At 32.2% G+C, this 16,774-nt stretch overlaps 1 protein-coding gene across 5 annotated transcripts in view; it reads left to right on the top strand.

The window, feature by feature from the left end:
• The window catches only part of SENP6 (SUMO specific peptidase 6), a 108,210-nt gene that overhangs the window by 21,946 nt on the left and 69,490 nt on the right, over positions 1-16,774 (top strand). For all 5 annotated transcript variants that reach the window (XM_031455951.2, XM_031455950.2, XM_010998731.3 and 2 more), the window contains exons 3-5: positions 1,069-1,129; positions 11,006-11,148; positions 12,135-12,230. In XM_031455951.2, the coding sequence (XP_031311811.1) occupies positions 1,069-1,129; positions 11,006-11,148; positions 12,135-12,230 (300 nt within the window). The remainder of the gene's footprint in view (positions 1-1,068; positions 1,130-11,005; positions 11,149-12,134; positions 12,231-16,774) is intronic.

Genomic DNA, 16,774 nt, shown 5'->3' with positions numbered 1-16,774 from the left:
TGGTATTTTATGGTCTTCTTTCTTTCATTTCTTTTTTCTTTTTATTTCTGATTATTTTTAAATTTAAAATAATCTTTTATTTTTAAAAGATTTTAAAGATGTCTTTAATTACAGATATTTGTTATTTATGTAGTTTTGAAAAATAGGAATTAAATATGAAATTGAGTAGACTACCTTTGAAATATTTTTGTACAATGTTTGTAGGAGAGAATTTTTGGCATTAAAAAAGTTGGTATGTATATAAATAATAATGAAACAAACATTTTATATTTTATTATAAGTAGCTAAGAATTTACTAAAAATAGCTTAGCATTATCTTCAGAAGGGTATATTTTGACTTTCTTTGTTAGGAGATTTGTCATGATTATATTAAAAAATGTCTTTAAAGGTGCTACCTGGCTGTATGTTTCACTTACGAGTTGTAGTCTTTGATTTATCATTATAAGTGGATCCTTAAGAGCTTCAGCTTTTCAAATTTGTTCAGATTAACATGAACCATTAATCGGTCTGGTCTTTTAGAATCTCAGGCCATTGATTCTCAGTGAAGCATTGATATTTCTAAGAATGGTAGAGATACAACTTTTACTGGGTTAATACCCAGTAAATTACTTTCTTTTCATTAACTAAGGTTTTCTTACCAGTTTGTCTCTTTTCCTCTATTTTGTTTTTCAGTCCTTTCTCCCTAATTTAAAATCCAAGACAGAAAGGAAAAATGAGGGACTAAATATGAAATCCATAGTTAAGAAAACAAAAATTATGTGTGCATTTATGAGGGCAACAAACAATGGCCCATGGGCCCTCTATGGCCCACCGTCGGATTTTGTTAATAGTTTTGTTGGAACACAGCCACACATACAGTCTGGCTGCTTTCATGCTACAGTGACAAAGATGAGTAGTTGCCATAGACACCATATTGCCTGCAAAGTCTAAGATATTTACTCTCTGGCCCTTAACAGAAAAAATTTGTTGATTTCTGTATTAGGTGAGCAAAGAGGATAAAACTTCTGAATTTAATGTACGGGTTGTAATTGTCACTTAAGATTTTTTCCTCTTTTATTTTCTATGTAGTGAGGCAAATCTACTCAGTGTAGATGAAGATGAGGATTCTGAAACCTCAAAAGGAAAAAAGGCAAGTGTTGCTTATTAATTTTTTTTTAAGTTATATACTAAAACTAATACTTCAAATGATTTTTGTGTTTTTTGATTGCAAGTCCCAACCACCCACCTCCCTACACCAGAGGCAAATGGTATTCCCAGTTTCTTGTTTATCCCATCAGAAATAATTTATTTATCATAGAGAAAATGTATATTCTTGTCCTAACTTCTAGCTTCTTACACTTTCACAGTTGGTAGTATATTGTACACACTATTTGTAATCTTACTTTCTAAAATTAATAGAGAGCACCCCTAAGAGTCCATTAAAATCCCCCTCATTTTTTCATGCATAGGATTACATTGTATGGTGTACCATTTTTATCCAGTACTACCATGTTGAAAGGACATTTATGGTGCTTGTTGTCAACCTTTTTGCCCCCTAAAATAATATTGAGTGGATTAGCCTCTATATGGGTTATTTTGCACACGTACGGATATGTCTGTAGGACCAATTTCTAGAAGTAGAGCTACTATATGAGGACAGGTACATTTCTGATATTGTTATACCTGATTTGTACTTTTACTAGGAATGTCTGAGAATGCCTGTTTCCCCGCACTTTTCTAACATTGTTATGAACGTTTTGATCTTTGCAGTGAAAAACAGTAACTCAGTGTAGTTTTAATTTGCATTTTTTTCATTGTGAGGTCAAATACCTTTTCGTGTATGTAATCCATTTATTTCCTTTTTGATAGTTGTCACTTAATATCCTTTGCCTACTTTTCTATTTGGTCTTTAGAATATTATTAATTCATAGGAATTCTTTTTACATTGAGTCTAAGACACAATTTGCCACATTTTTGATATCTAACTGGTTGTTTCTTAGAATGATGGCATGACATGGTTTAGTTAAAAAAAGTTTTTTGCACTTCAGTACATACAATAATAACGCATCTTGTAATGTTTCCTTAGGTTGACAAAATATATTTTGTAGAAACTGGCCCACTTCTATGATACTAGTTGCTAACATTTTAAACTATTTTTTTTCCCACTAGTCTTGACTTCACTTTTGGGGGTTATTGCCTTGGAGGAAAAAACATTTTCTTATGTTGTAAAATATAATAATCTTTTTTTCTTTCATAAATTTTGGGTTTAGTGTCTTGGTTCCTAATGATGTTACCTTAGTTATTTACTTGCTTTGTCCTATCAGACAAATTAGTTTCACAATACCAATACAAATATAGTTACTAATAAAATGATTAAAAATTTTGGTTTGGTTTGTTTCCTTGCTGGTGGTGTTTCGTGGCATATCTCACTAGGTATATCCCACTAGAAATGCATATTTAGATTACTGTGTTTTAAAGTCATTTGAAGCTATTTTTTCCTGGTTGGTAGTTCCACCAGCTAGGTAAGGGTTAGGTTTATTTATTTATTTAAGCTTTGTTTTTCATTTTGAGAAATTGCTTTTTAAAAAATGTTTTGGATTTACTTTATTTTTTAATGTAAAAGATGTTTACATGGTTCTAAAGTCAAATCTACAAAGGAAGTTTTATTCAGAGAAGTCTACCTTTTGTTGTGATTCCCCCTCTCCCTTTCTCTTCACCTGTGGGCAACCTGTTAAAAATTATATGGCTGAACCTTCCATTGTTCTTTTTTTTTTAATGTAAGAATATACCACCCTTCTTGAAGAAACTCTCCACACTGTTTGGCAACTTGGGTTTTTTATTTGGTAGTATGGCCTGTAGATCAGTCTACATCAAAGTATTTAGAGATCTTTGTCGTCTGTTTCATTGCTACATAGTACTCCAGTGAATGCGCATACTGTAGGAACTCAGTTCGTGATGAGCAGAGGTTTTTCCTAGTCTTTTGCTATTATAAGTAGTGCTTTAATAAAGCCTTGTACCTATACTTTTTCACATCTTTACAGTATATTTGTGGGATAGATTTATAAAACTGCATTGCTATTTCAGAAGGTAACTTTACATGTAATTTGGCTATGTCTTGTCAAATGCCTCATTCATAGGCATTAGCATTTGCCATTCCTGCTAGTAATGTATGAGAATTTCTATTTTCCTGTAACCTTGAAGAGTATGTGGTCAAACTTAAATTTTTGCCAATCTGACATAGCACTCTCTTCACATATTTTCCCCTCATAGTTGAATAGTATTTTAGGGATTTTTAAATTTATTTCTTTCCCTCTGTCTTTTGAGTTTTTTTCCTTCCACAACATCTGTTTTGTCATAATTTAGGAAATTTATAGAATTTGAAGTTTTTTCTGTTTAGTACACTAAAGTTTTTCTTTAAAAGGTTATTCAAGACACTGAAAAACTATAAGGTTTTATATGCTGTAGTCTTCTCTCGCTTTTATTTTAACATTTTGTTTCCCTAGAATGCTGCTATTTAGGTGTTCTTCAGGTGGACAGAAATGTAATGAGTTTTGTAGGTAAAAGTAAAAGGTGGTTTTCATCATGATCTTTTGTGACATTGGTCTTCAATTTTTGGGGTTTTTTTTTTTTTTTTAATAAAATACTTGCCTTAATACACATTTTTAAGGATATAAATGTTGATACTTTAAAATAAAATCTAAAATGACACTTACATGTATCCTGTGATCTCTAAAGATAATTCAGATTTGGTGGTATCATCATCTGTTTTATTTTTATTTTATTTTTGTGGGGGGAGGGGAGGTACTTAGGTTTATTTATGTATTTGTTTTAATGGAGGTACTGGGGATTGAACCCAGGACCTCGTGCAAGCTAAACACACACTCTACCACTGAGCTATCCCTTCCCCCATCATCTATTTTAAAAATACATATGTCATCTCTTTAATGATTGGAAATTTATATTTTCTTTCTCTTCTTAGATTCATATTTCTGATCGATTTTCCCACAGAATTTTAATATTATATATGTATTTTAACCTTATATGATGTGGTTTTATGCAATTGAAAAATCTTTTAATTACTGTAATAAAAAGATATACATTCACTGAAATTTAACATTAAATAATATTCTTGTCACCAAAGTTCTAAGTATTAATTTTTTGCTGGATTGAATTGTCTTTATAATTACTAATAAATGTTTAATTTATAATTATTAAACCTATTGTATAGCATTATATTGGAAATAACATCTCTTGAAATGGATAGTGCTGATGTTTTCCTTCCTTATTTGTGTAGTTCACATATCCATAAATATTATTTATTGCTATAATAAAACTTTGAACAGTGATTTTATTTTTAAACTTTTTTTAGATATAAGTGCTGAGAAATCTTGGTTGCATGATAAATAGATGGATATAGAAAATTTTGCTGTAGCATTATCATTCATTTCTTTCCTTTTGAATTAAATGTCAGAAAATTACATAGCAGTGTAATAAAAGTTTAAAAGTTAAAAGTAATTTGTAATCCAATCTTTAGATTTATTGTCCTTTTGAATTTTGGGGAAAAATACCAAGAAGATTTTATTGAGACTTAATGAGTGCCTAGTAGTTACTATACCTGTTACTTTTGAACCAGATAATCTCAGAAATAATTGGAAAAATTGAAATCTTATTAATTTTTAATTGACCTCTGCCAATTTTTTGTAAAATATTTTTTGTAAAATATTACATATTTTTCTGTTTTGTGTATTTAAAACATTGGAACTTCATTTTTTTCTGTTTTCATTTTTCATTTCAAATATACATGTTAAATCAGCATCTTCATTATGTCATTTCACTATATAAATCTAAAGTCAAAGAATACACAGCCTTCAGTTTTGACCTGAATTTTTTACTTGGTTATACTAAAGGCATGGCAAATTTCAGTCATTTTTTTTTTTAACTTATTCTTTGAGTTGTTCTTACATGATTTTTTTTCCTGTGACGGTTCTTTTCTTGATAATAACTGGTACAATTACAAAGAACAAAGTCACTGAACGCAAATTTTCGTCACTTTTGTTTTTCCATTTTGCAGTATAGTTGAATTAAGAAAATCCTAATTTGCTCCAGAATACCAGGTTTCGAACCCATGGTTCACTATCAACAGAAATATGCATAAAATCAGGGAAAGATATGAAGCCCTACTACTATTTTACGTGCCAGAAGAGATTCCAGATATCAGTATTTCAAGTTTTTCCTTTCCAGAGGTTTTTAGACTCTAATGCAATAAATGAGAATTATGTCTTTTTTTGTAAGGTGGAAAAAGGTTTATTATGAAAATGGAGATGGGAAAGGAGATACTGTATGACGCCTTTTCTATAGATGGCTTTTAAAGTAAATCAGTTTTAAGGAGATGTAAAAGTGAAAGTTGAGGTTTTAAGAGTTGATTTCCTTAAAACTATCCATGGCTGTTTGTCCTTTAGAAAGTCTTTGTGTATCGCAGGGTTTTATATATCATATATACCTGGATTTTTGATGGCTTGTAGATAATATATAGGTCTGTATGGATCATTGGTTTAAACTAATATGAGACCATCATTTTTTTCATGTTCTTTAACCTGTATTTAATACATAAAAGAAAAAAGAATAGATAGAGGACAAAGAAGGAAATCATCGAGAAGCCATATTCTAGTGAATTTCCTCAGCTCTGACTTCCAGTTCAGTAACATTTATCTTCAGCTTTGTTTAGTTTGTTATTTAATCTTTCCATTCATTTTTGTTCTTTTTGAAAAAAATTCAGTGACATCATTTGCAGAACTTCTGTTGGTTCTCTTTCAAATCTTTGTGATTTTCACAGTGTCTAGTTCTTTCTTTACTGTTTCAGTTACCATTTTGTTTTTAAGAATTTCAGTGCCTTTAACATATGTTTTTAATGTCTTTAATTGTTTAATAGATTGATAACTTTTGCACATTTAGCAGTCCCAATGAAATACTCATTCCTGCAGCACATATATATTGAGCACAGTGTTGCAGATGATAGGAAGCAAAACAGACAGATTTCTTACTCTTGTGGCACATATATTCTAGTAACTGGCTGTTTATTAGTTATTAATGATTAATGTTAAAATATGAGGATTGGCAAACCAAGGCTTACAGGCCAAATCTTGCCCACAACATATGGTCTTTGAACTAGAATAGTTTTTACATTTCCTAAATGGTTAAAAAAAATCAAACAAAAAGTATTTCTTGACATGAAAATTACATGAAATTCAAATTTGTGTTCATAAATGAAGTTTTATTGGCTGTGCTTATTTGTGTAATATCTATGAATGCTTTTGTGTTGTAACAACAGATTTAAAGTATTTGGCCAGAGCTGAGTAGTTTCAGCAGAGCCTGTATAAGCCACAAAGCCTAAAATATTTGCTCTCTGGCCCTTTACAGAGAAAGTTTGCTGATCCCTGTATCATTGTTAATACTATGTAAAATGTGTTCTGTACATATTGATATCCAGTTGAGGGAAGATAGCTTTTTTTGATATATTAAAGTAGTTAATCAGACAGAATATCAGATTTTAGGTCTGCTAATAACTGTCCACTTTAAAGGATGGTTGTAAGAATTATGAGACTGCTTTCACCTAATGCTTGGCATTAGCAAGTCTCCCATAAATAGCTGCATTATCATTATTAAATGCAGTCTTATTGAACCTTTGCAAGCTGGTTTTCCTTCGCAAATAATGATGTGTTTATAGTTGCTTTTCTGATATGAGTTAAGGCCGTGTTCTTAGTTGTATAATCGTGATTGTTTTGTGTTAATCTATCCACGGTAGTTCTCCTGATGCTGTGCTTGCATTAACTAGAAAACTCTTCTAGACTCCTAAGGACGTGGTGGAGGGGAGGGAAAATTGAAGTTTTGGAGGGACCTTTAGATTGAATACATTATCTTCACTTTTAGTAGTGCTCTAATCTGTGAGATAGCCATAAATGGTTTGATTTTTACTTATTATACCTTATTCCCCCCCAAAATATGATGTAGATTACGAAGAGCAGGAGTAAAATGAAAGAAAATAAAAATTATTAATTACTAAAGAGAAGTAGATGTGTCAGACATCTAAAATAACTTATATGTTGTATTTTAATTTAACAGATATCTCTAAATTTTCTGGCAGCTGAAATTGTGTCCTATAGGTTTATAATTGCGTGAGAAGAGAATCTTTTACAAATTTACATCCTGTGATAGGAGTATGGAGTGATTTTCTTTTCTTCTTTCTCTCTTTTTTTTTAAATCCTTGGAGCTACTGAAGTATAAATGGATAGTAGGGATCCTTTCCTAGGGGAATTTAACAATGCAGTAGATGTTTTTCATGAGATATCTGCAAAGCTAGAAGTACGAGTTGTCTTACTGCTTTTGATAGTAACCTATTGGCAGCAGAATTGGGAAATTTAAGAATTCACCTTTTACCGATCTTCTTGCTTTTATTGATGGACTTTGGGTTATCTATTGCTATGCCCAAATGCTTCTCAAAAACAAAATTTGAAAATATATAAGTACTTATTCAGAAATATGGTTGAATTAGTTATGTGCCTATATACTAGGTGAGATAATTTTGGCTTAACCAATTCGTAAGAGGAAGGATTAGCTTTTTACATTTATATAAAGGATTTTTTTAGTGTAGTTTCTTTGATTTCGAGATGTTCTGTATCTTTTGAGTCTTATTTTGCCTCTTCTCAAGAATTACTATTTATATTTCTACCAATAACATAAAAATTCCTCATGCAGTGTGGTATGTGAAAGCGTAGGCTTTGGAGGCAGGCCAGGCCTTTGTTCAAACCCATTTAACTAGTTTGGACAAGTTACTTTGCTTTTTAATCCCAACAGTCTTTAATAACAGAGGGATAGAGTTTCAATAAAGTTTAAGTGATATATGTTGGAGTGATTTTGTTGAAGGAAGGACTGAAGTGAGAAATTTGAGCATATTAATCTTGTCACTCGGTAGCATCAGATAATTGATATGACGCTTTAGATGCAGTTGCTGAATCCCAATCTGAAGAACTACTGAAATGTATAAAATACGAAAATTAAAAGAGATACTGCATATATTTAGCATAATGCCTATCCATTGTAAGCACTCAAATATTAGTTCTAACTATCTGTAGATGGAGGAATGAAATTATATAATCAGTCTTCAATAGAAACTTTTTGCTTCCCATATTCTTAACAGGACATGTATCAAAATCGCCTACAGCAGTGGCTCTTCAGTATTAGTGTATGTCAGAATCACTGGATGGTTTGATAAAACAGATTGCTGGACCTCATTCCCATAGTTTCTGATTTAGGAGCTCTGGAGAGGGGCCTGATAATTTGCATAATAAAGTGTTCCAAAGTGATGCTGATACTGCCATCCTAGGGACCATACTGAGAATCATTGACTCAGGCCTATTCCCTTTTATTTGCAAAAATGCCCTAAATCTCAGTGACAGGATGTTCTAATTTCTCAGACAAATGTAGCTTAGTGACCAGTTGTTTATGATAAAATAATTTATGGACTTTCTAATTGAAGATGTCTGTGTTTCTACTTGAGTGGGAATTAGTGATTACTGAATTCTACCTATTAGTCCATCCCAGGGCTAGACAGTCTGTATATATCTTTGTTGATGCATAAAATAACCCCATGATTACAAGGAAAGTTACCTGGCTAGAACAAGACAACAGTCCTTTTTGATTCCTAAATTGTTATCTTTCCACAATAACGCTGTGTTTTCTGTGGAAAGAGGTCACCTAATGCAGAAATGATTGTACTTGCCTTCTAATGCAAATGAGTGTGATAACCCTGTTATCTTTATCCCTATAGTTCTGTTCATGTTATCAGTTGCTTATTTTGGTTTTGATCACATTGTCTTATTTCTTTATAAACCTGCTTATGATTAATAGATAGGACATATGAAAAATCACAGAGATAATTTGAGACCTAGGATATTTTCTTTCTCTGGAGGATGATTTCTGACAAGTGACTAGGAGGATCAAATCACCTTGATCCAGTGGTTCTTCAAATGTAATCCCCTGATCAGCAGTATCTACATCACCTATGGGCTTGCTAGAAATGCATATTTTCAGGCCCATCCCAAACCTACTCAATCAGAATAAACTGTAAGGATTGGACACAGCAATTTGTTTAAACAAACCATCCAAGTAATTCTGATTTACTCTAAAATTGGAGAAGTGACTTACTTGAACTGGAGGTTGAGATGAACAGAATCTTTATAGTTCTAATTCACCCTTGTTCATAGGCTATAATCCTCACACAAATTTTGAGGTATTTACAAGGCATTGCATATCTGGTGGATTTTGTTTTTGTTTTTATTGGAGTATAGTTGATTTACTATGTTATATTAGTTTCTGGTGTACAGCATAGTGATTCAGTCATACATACATACTTATATATATTCTTTTTCATTGTAGGTTATTACAAGATATTGAATATAGTTCCCTATGCTATACTGTAGGATCTTGTTTATTTATTTTATAGATGGTAATCCCAAACTCCTAATTTATCTCCTCCCCCTTCCACCATTGGTAACCATAAGTTTGTTTTCTATGTCTATGAGTCTGTTTCTGTTTTGTAGGTAAGTTCATTTGTCTCATTTTTTTAGATTCCACATAAGCGATATCATGTGGTATTTGTCTTTCTGTCTGACTTACTTCACTTAGTATGATAATCTCCAGGTCTATCCATGTTGCTGCAAATGGCATTATTTCATTCCTTTTTATGGCTGAGTAATATTCCTATGTGTGTGTGTGTGTGTGTGTACATACACATACCACATCTTTATCCAGTCATCTCTTGATGCAAATTTAGGTTGCTTCCATGTCTTGGCTATTATAAATAGTGCTGCTGTGAACATCGGCGTGCATGTGTCTTTTCAAATTGGAGTTTTCTTAAGATATATGCCCAGGAGTGGAATTGCTGGATCATATGGTAACTCTGTTCTTAGTTTTTTAAGGAATCTTCATACTGTTTTTCATAGTGGCTGTACCGAATTACATTTCCACCAGTCCATAATTGGTGGATGTTGAACTATACATTTGTCTCCCCTGCTCTGTCTTCTGGGAGTTCAGCTTAACTTCTCAGCGTCTCAGTTGATTCTTATGGAATCAACAGGTGTCTCAGGGAAAAATCTCTGAGTTTATTGTCTCTAATCTTAATTCTTAGTTCCTTGGTAGCCCTCAGGTGCTTTGAACAGATTTTTTTTTTTTTTAATTTGGGTTTTGTCCAGCTTTTCTAGTTTTTGAAAACTAGTAGAGGGAAGATTGAACTGTATTACCTAATCTGCCATCACTATAAGTGAAGGAATCTGAAGTACATGACTGTCAAAGATTAAGAAGTAAAAAAAATGTTTCATGGAGGAGAAAGTGATAAGCAGTGTGTCAGAAATACATCTTTTGGGAATACATCTTTTGTACAAAGAGTGTAATAAAAGTAGATTTCTTTGGTGAGAACTTCCCAAGCATGGGGCCATTCTGGTGTCCTACTGTGATCTTCACAAAGTGATTGTCGTTGATATATTTATGCTCTCGTTTCCAAGTATGAAAATATGAAGACGTTATCTCAGTTTCTGCATTTATATAAAAACTTTGTTGCTAAAGCCAAAGTCTTCATACAGTGACTACTACCATGTTTGTCTGTAGTGTCCTACAGACCTGTTAAGCAGGGGAAATGTTTATTTTTTACTCTTGGGAAAGAGCTATCTTAAGATACTCTACCTTTATTTATCCCTTCTGCTTTTCTCTTTTAATTTTCTCAGTTACCTTTGGAGATATTTAAATGAAAGGAAAATATACACAAACACCTGTGTTCCTACATATTTGTGTTGTCCTTAGGGAAAAAAATATTCCAGGTGAATTGCTCTTAGAGCCATGCTGCTGCCTTCCCTCTCCCCCATCCCCAATAGCTGGTACATTTTTACCTTTTAAGTAAATGGGTTTTCAAATGGTTGTTGATAATTTGTCAAATGGTTGTTTATTGACTCTTTAATATTTATGCATCTTTTTACAGTTAAATCGTCAATCTGAAGTTGTTGCTACTAATTCTGGTGATCCCTGGAAGACATGTGCAAGACGAAACAAGACTGAAAGTTTAAAACCTTTGAAAGGCAACGCAATTGGACTTAACATGTTGAGCAACAATAAGAAATTGAGGTATAGGCACTTCACCACACATTCCTACAGAACAGATAAAGAGTTTGACACCAAAAATGACTACCTTTGTGGCCAACTGGCCCAACCTATACCTTTCCTTTTCACTTTGTCAGTAGAACCAAGAAGTAGAATGGTCCCAGTGTGTGGATTCTGGGCTTTGAATCTTGGGAATAGGGTTGACTGCAGTGATTTCTTGGTTCTGAATAAAAATATTGCTAGAATAATTTCAAAAGACTAGGATTTTGTAAGATGAGCTTGCTTTCATATGGTTAGTAAAATCTTGGTCCTCATAGTAGAAGTAGAAGGTTATGTCTCCTTTAGGGAGTACTTACCAGGAGGGAGTCTTTTTTTTTTTTTTTTTTTTTTAAAGGTTTCTTATTCCCTTTCTCTTCTTTCCTAGTGGTTGTCATAGTGAACCACTGTTACTGATATAATTGGGCAATTACATGTCTCAGAAATAAGGTTGGAAATCACTGTTTCTACTTTATCAATTTATAGACAAATGAGGTATGTAAAGGCTAAAGTAATTTTCAGGCCAGTGAGAGTCAAAAGTAGAATTTAAGGTTCCTAACTTCCCCCACCGCTTCCCCCCCCCATTAACATTTTTATTTTGGCATATAAGAAAACTTTGTGTAATCTTAGTTTAAAAGCTTTTTTTAAATGGATAATCCCTACATGGAGAATAAGAAGAAAAACTATATCTGAATTGATTTATAAAAATGTTACAGTGTAAAATATTCTTTTAGGATTCCTGGTTTCTATTTTAGTGTTCTACTCTTTATCTTCTTTCATGAACTGAATTGGAAACATTTCAGAAAGCTGAAAACCAATGAACGATGTAACATGGCCAATAGGTTTATGTATACATTTTTTTTTTAAGTGGTGACAGTTTTCTGTATGTCTGCTCAGATTCTAAAGGATTTATTTTGCATATGTGTATGTAATTTTCCCCTGTTCAAATTATTCTTTGTGTCTTGACTCTGCAGTGAAAATACTCAAAATGCATCATTATGTTCTGCAACTATAAGACGTTTTCCTCATGCTAATGCACAGATATCAATAGTAAAAACAGCAGCCCAAAGGTAAGGATTCTGATTGCCTTTGTTTAGTAGATACATACCATCCTTTTTAATAGTTTTTTACTGCCTTTTTTTTTTTTACTTTGTGGAACTTTATTGTTTCCATTGTCTCTAAAGAGATAGTCATATCTATGGAATAATTTCTCCATGTCCTAGAATTTTACTATTTTATATCTGCTTTTGAATAAATCACGGTCTGTAAGTAGAGACATTTTAAATAAAAGCCATTCTGTTTCATTATGTTCCCATTAAATTAAGCTGATTTTACAACATTTGACCAAGAAATCTTCAGCTGATAGTTTAGCTCTGATAAGTAAAACTACAGTTATTACTTACTTTCTTCGTAAGGCTTATAGGGTTTCATAGTATCAAAATAAATCACATTATTAGCTTTAAATGTTTGAGAAATTGTTATATTTTCGTAGATTTGAATGTTCTCACTGATTGTCAAGGTACTACTTGAACCTTGAAATAATGAAAGTAACAGTTAATGCTTAGTGTTTTTAAATGCTTTTGAGGTTTTTCATAACCAATTTTGGATGATTATGAAACTTCAGTTGAATTCAGTTCTTAGTTTCAAATTGAAGCAATTCTTAGGTTCCAACAATTAGAAAAATAATTTATCTCTATTTCTTGCATTATGAATAGTTGCATAAAATTTTTTTTGTAACTAGTAAAATTTTAAGATTTGGTGTATATATATGCTAGATGCTGTTCTTCATTTTTTAAAAATGTCAATCTAGACTACCACTCAATCAGAAAATGTATCCTGACTCTTGGAAACCCTTGCTAAATTTGCGATAACGCAGATTTTTCAGCTTAAGACTCTTAAATCTTTCTCATACTTTAGGATAATAAAAAAACCTTTCCTTTGTTTAAATATGTTATTTTTTATAGTTTTCACATGAGATATTTGAAAACTTCAACTAAAAACACAGAGAAGTTACTGTACATAACAGAAAATTGGCTTGCCTTACAAATCAAGCTATCTGGTCTATGTGTGGCACCAACATGAGGACAAATAATAAAAGGAGAGTGATTAGGGAAGAGAAGGATAGACTGTTTCTCACACACTGATCACATTGATAGGATCCATTGCTAAGAAAGACCTGTCTGCTTGCTTTTCTGAAAGTATCTAAGTTGAAATCTAATTTATAATAAAATGATATATTCTACAACCAAAAGTATTATTGCTTTGGAAGTTATGTTAGTTTAGAATTATTTGCACTATGACTTATTCTCTCCATCCCTCCTTTCTTCATTCTTAATGTTAAAAAACTGATTCCAGTTTGGAGATTGGTTTATGTTTTGTTTTATTCTAGGTTTTGGCACTTCTTATCCCTTGCCATGTGTATTATTGCTCATCTGTATAAAACATTAGATTCTGTTAATAGGAAGTGGTATTTACTAGTAAAATATTGTTTCTTTAAAAAAACAAAAACCACAAAACCTGAATTGATTTATACTTAAAGAAATAATCCTGAGTGAAAACACCTAACAAGAACATCAAGGGGCAGTAAGGAATACTGAAGAGTCATGTCAGCAGGATATGTTCTACTTCTTATCTGTCTCTTATTTATAAATAATTCTTAGTCCTACTGCAGGGTGGCTGTCATTAAAGATTTTGAAGTTTAAAGATCAGTCATTGAGAGTTTTTCCAGTTTTTTTCCTTCAAAACTATTGAGTGGCTTTATGCTACGTACCAGGCATAGGTACGAAGTAGTCAAAGGTGAATATAACCATTTTTACCTTGAAGCTCAAGTTTGGTTAGAGTAGAAGACAGAAACACAAGTAAACAAAACATTGCCTGGTGAGTGCAGTAGTAGAGATATACAAAGTATGTGTAGTACTATTTACAGAGAAGAGAGCAGTGGAGAATTCACAAAGGATTTATTAAAGAAGCTTTTGACTGTGTTAGCAAGAAGAGAACATACCATGCTGTAGGAACCACATCTTCAAAGGCATGGAAGAAGTCTTCACCTCAGCTGATGGCTACCAGGCTTTTGGTTTTACTTAGTGTAGTGTTGGCATAGTTTTCATGCCTCAGATGAAGGTGAACACACTGGCTTTTATAGCTTCTCTTAATTTTTCTTATTTTCTCAACTCTTAATTTGAAGTTAGAGGAAATGTCGCAAGTTGGTAGTTCACACACATAATCCATCCTTCTGGGGGTGAGGGATCAGTAAATCAGACCTGCATTTTGAATAATTTGTTGTTCTTCAGTAAGATAGGGGAACAAGTACATCACATCTTTTTAATCTAAAAGATATGAACAAAGATTATTGAACAATCAGATCAGCTACTATTTGGAAGAGTATTATGATTCAATCTATTTTCTCACTACTATTCCAAATGTTAATTTAATTCATATTTAAAATATAGATACAACTAGTGATGGAGGAGGATAGTATTAGTATGGAAGAAATGCAGAAATTTAGAAATCTTTATAACTATACCATTTCCACTCTGAACTTTAATCAGACGTGGAAGAAGAGCACATTTACTGGTTTATGTTTTATTTACATTTTCACTTTTTTATTTTCTGAGAATAGGTAAAAAGACTTGTAAGGACCATAGGGGAAAATGAATGTCTGCAAAAGCTTATGTAATTCATAAATGGGAAAATGGGCTCCTGGAATAAGCAAGATTTAGTTATTAATGAAAAGCACCACTTTGAAAGAATTTTTGAAGTCCAAAATCAGGTCATGGAAACCAGAGTCAGTCAGGCTATCTTTTTTCTTTCCTTTTGTAAAATTTTAAGAGCAGAAATAGTTCAACAAGAATGTAAGTAGACATTTTTACAAGTCCTACATTACTAAGAATGTCCTCCCTCCTTGTTTTTTTTTAAAGTTTCTTTCCTTTCCTTTCCTTTCCTTTTCTTTTTTTTTTCTTTCCTTTCTTTTCTTTTTTCTTTTCTTTTCTTTTTTTTTCCTTCCTTCCTTCCTTCCTTCTTCTTTCCTTTCCTTTCCTTTTCTTTTCTTTCTTTCTTTCTTTCCTTTCTTTCCCTCTCTCTTTCCTTCCTTCCTTCCTTCCTTCCTTCCTTCCTTCCTTCCTTCCTTCCTTCCTTCCTCCTCTAGGACAGGGCTTGATAATAAATACATATTGAGAAATATTGGAGAAGTGCCATGACTTATAAATTAGGCGTCATATAGTAAATACATTTTTCTCAAGGATAAGAGAAGTGAGCATGGGTATATATTTCTTTGGTATTTTTGTTTTTTTTCCTTGCTCCCTTGGTTTATTGGAAAGAATCAAGCCTGTTTCTTCTACTTTTACCCTTTCTTCTACCTCTTTCCTTTACTCTATATAGGTGAGTTTAAAAAATAAGCCCAAAACAAGAAAGTACTAAACTCTTCTCACTCCTTGGGCACAACAGTGTAGAGTTGGAAATGGCTAGCTTAAGAATTAATGCCTAACTTTTGGTTTTCATTTTACTTTTCCTGAAAATACAACTCCATAAGAAGTAAGTCTGTAAGAATAGACTATATTCAACTTTTATGTTTACCTTTCTCTAACTTACTTTAATAGGGGTATGATAATTTTCCCTCATTTTTCTGTCATTTTTCCAACATAAATTAATTTTACACAGATTATCCCTTTTTTTAAATAGAAGTAAAATTTCAAATATATCCATGTAAGTTTATAATAATTCTTTTCCTTACTATTAAAACTAATTTTAAACAAAGTAAGTATTTCTTTTCAGTGTTATTTCTGTAAAACCAACTTGCCATATTATTTTTTCTTAATTTGCTAGGATTAAATTGATAACTGTGTGCTTCACATGATAGGAATACAAGAGTTAATATGGGGACTTGGGGATTTTGTAAACTGTTTTGCTTCAGTTCTGAATATTCAGCTTCTTTTTTAATAGGAATAATTCTAGGGTGTGAATCTTATTAAATTGAGGGGTCTTATGATTTTCCTCTTAAATAATTGTAGTTGATAGCTTTTTAGATTTTCTGTGAACTATGGAGGAGGGTAGACCTTTTATACATTGGACTTTTGGTTAGAGGCCATGATTTTAAGTCCCAGGACTTTTCTTGTGTCCCAAACCATATATTGTATTTGTATTTAGTCTAAAGCTTTTGTGCAAAAGTTTCAATCGTAAAAAAATTTTTTTTTCTTACTCAGAAGCAAATACAGTCGGCCCTCTGTACCTGGGGGGTTCACATCTGTGGATTCAACCAACCACGGATAGAAAATATTCAAGGAAAAAAATTCCAGAAAGTTATAAAAAGCAAAACTTGAATTTGCTGGCACTTGAGACAATTTTCATAGTATTTACTTAATATTAAGTATTATAAGCAATCTAGAGATGATTTACAGTATATGCTAGGGTATGTATAGGTTATATGCAAATACTACAGCTTTATATCCAGGGACCTGAGCATCCACTATTTGGTATCCATGTGGGGTGCTAGAACCAGCCTCCTGCAGATACCAAGGGTTGACTATAATCACACCTGATAACAGGATTGGCATCTAAAAATTTTATAACTTTCAGGAAATTGTATTCCTTAAAGACTATTTTCATAACTACTCTAAAA

This window comes from Camelus dromedarius, chromosome 6, assembly GCF_036321535.1.
Source record: "Camelus dromedarius isolate mCamDro1 chromosome 6, mCamDro1.pat, whole genome shotgun sequence".
Lineage (NCBI taxonomy): Eukaryota > Metazoa > Chordata > Mammalia > Artiodactyla > Camelidae > Camelus > Camelus dromedarius.
The sequence above is the reverse complement of the archived record's forward strand: the minus strand, read 5'-3'. Positions and strand labels throughout refer to the sequence as shown.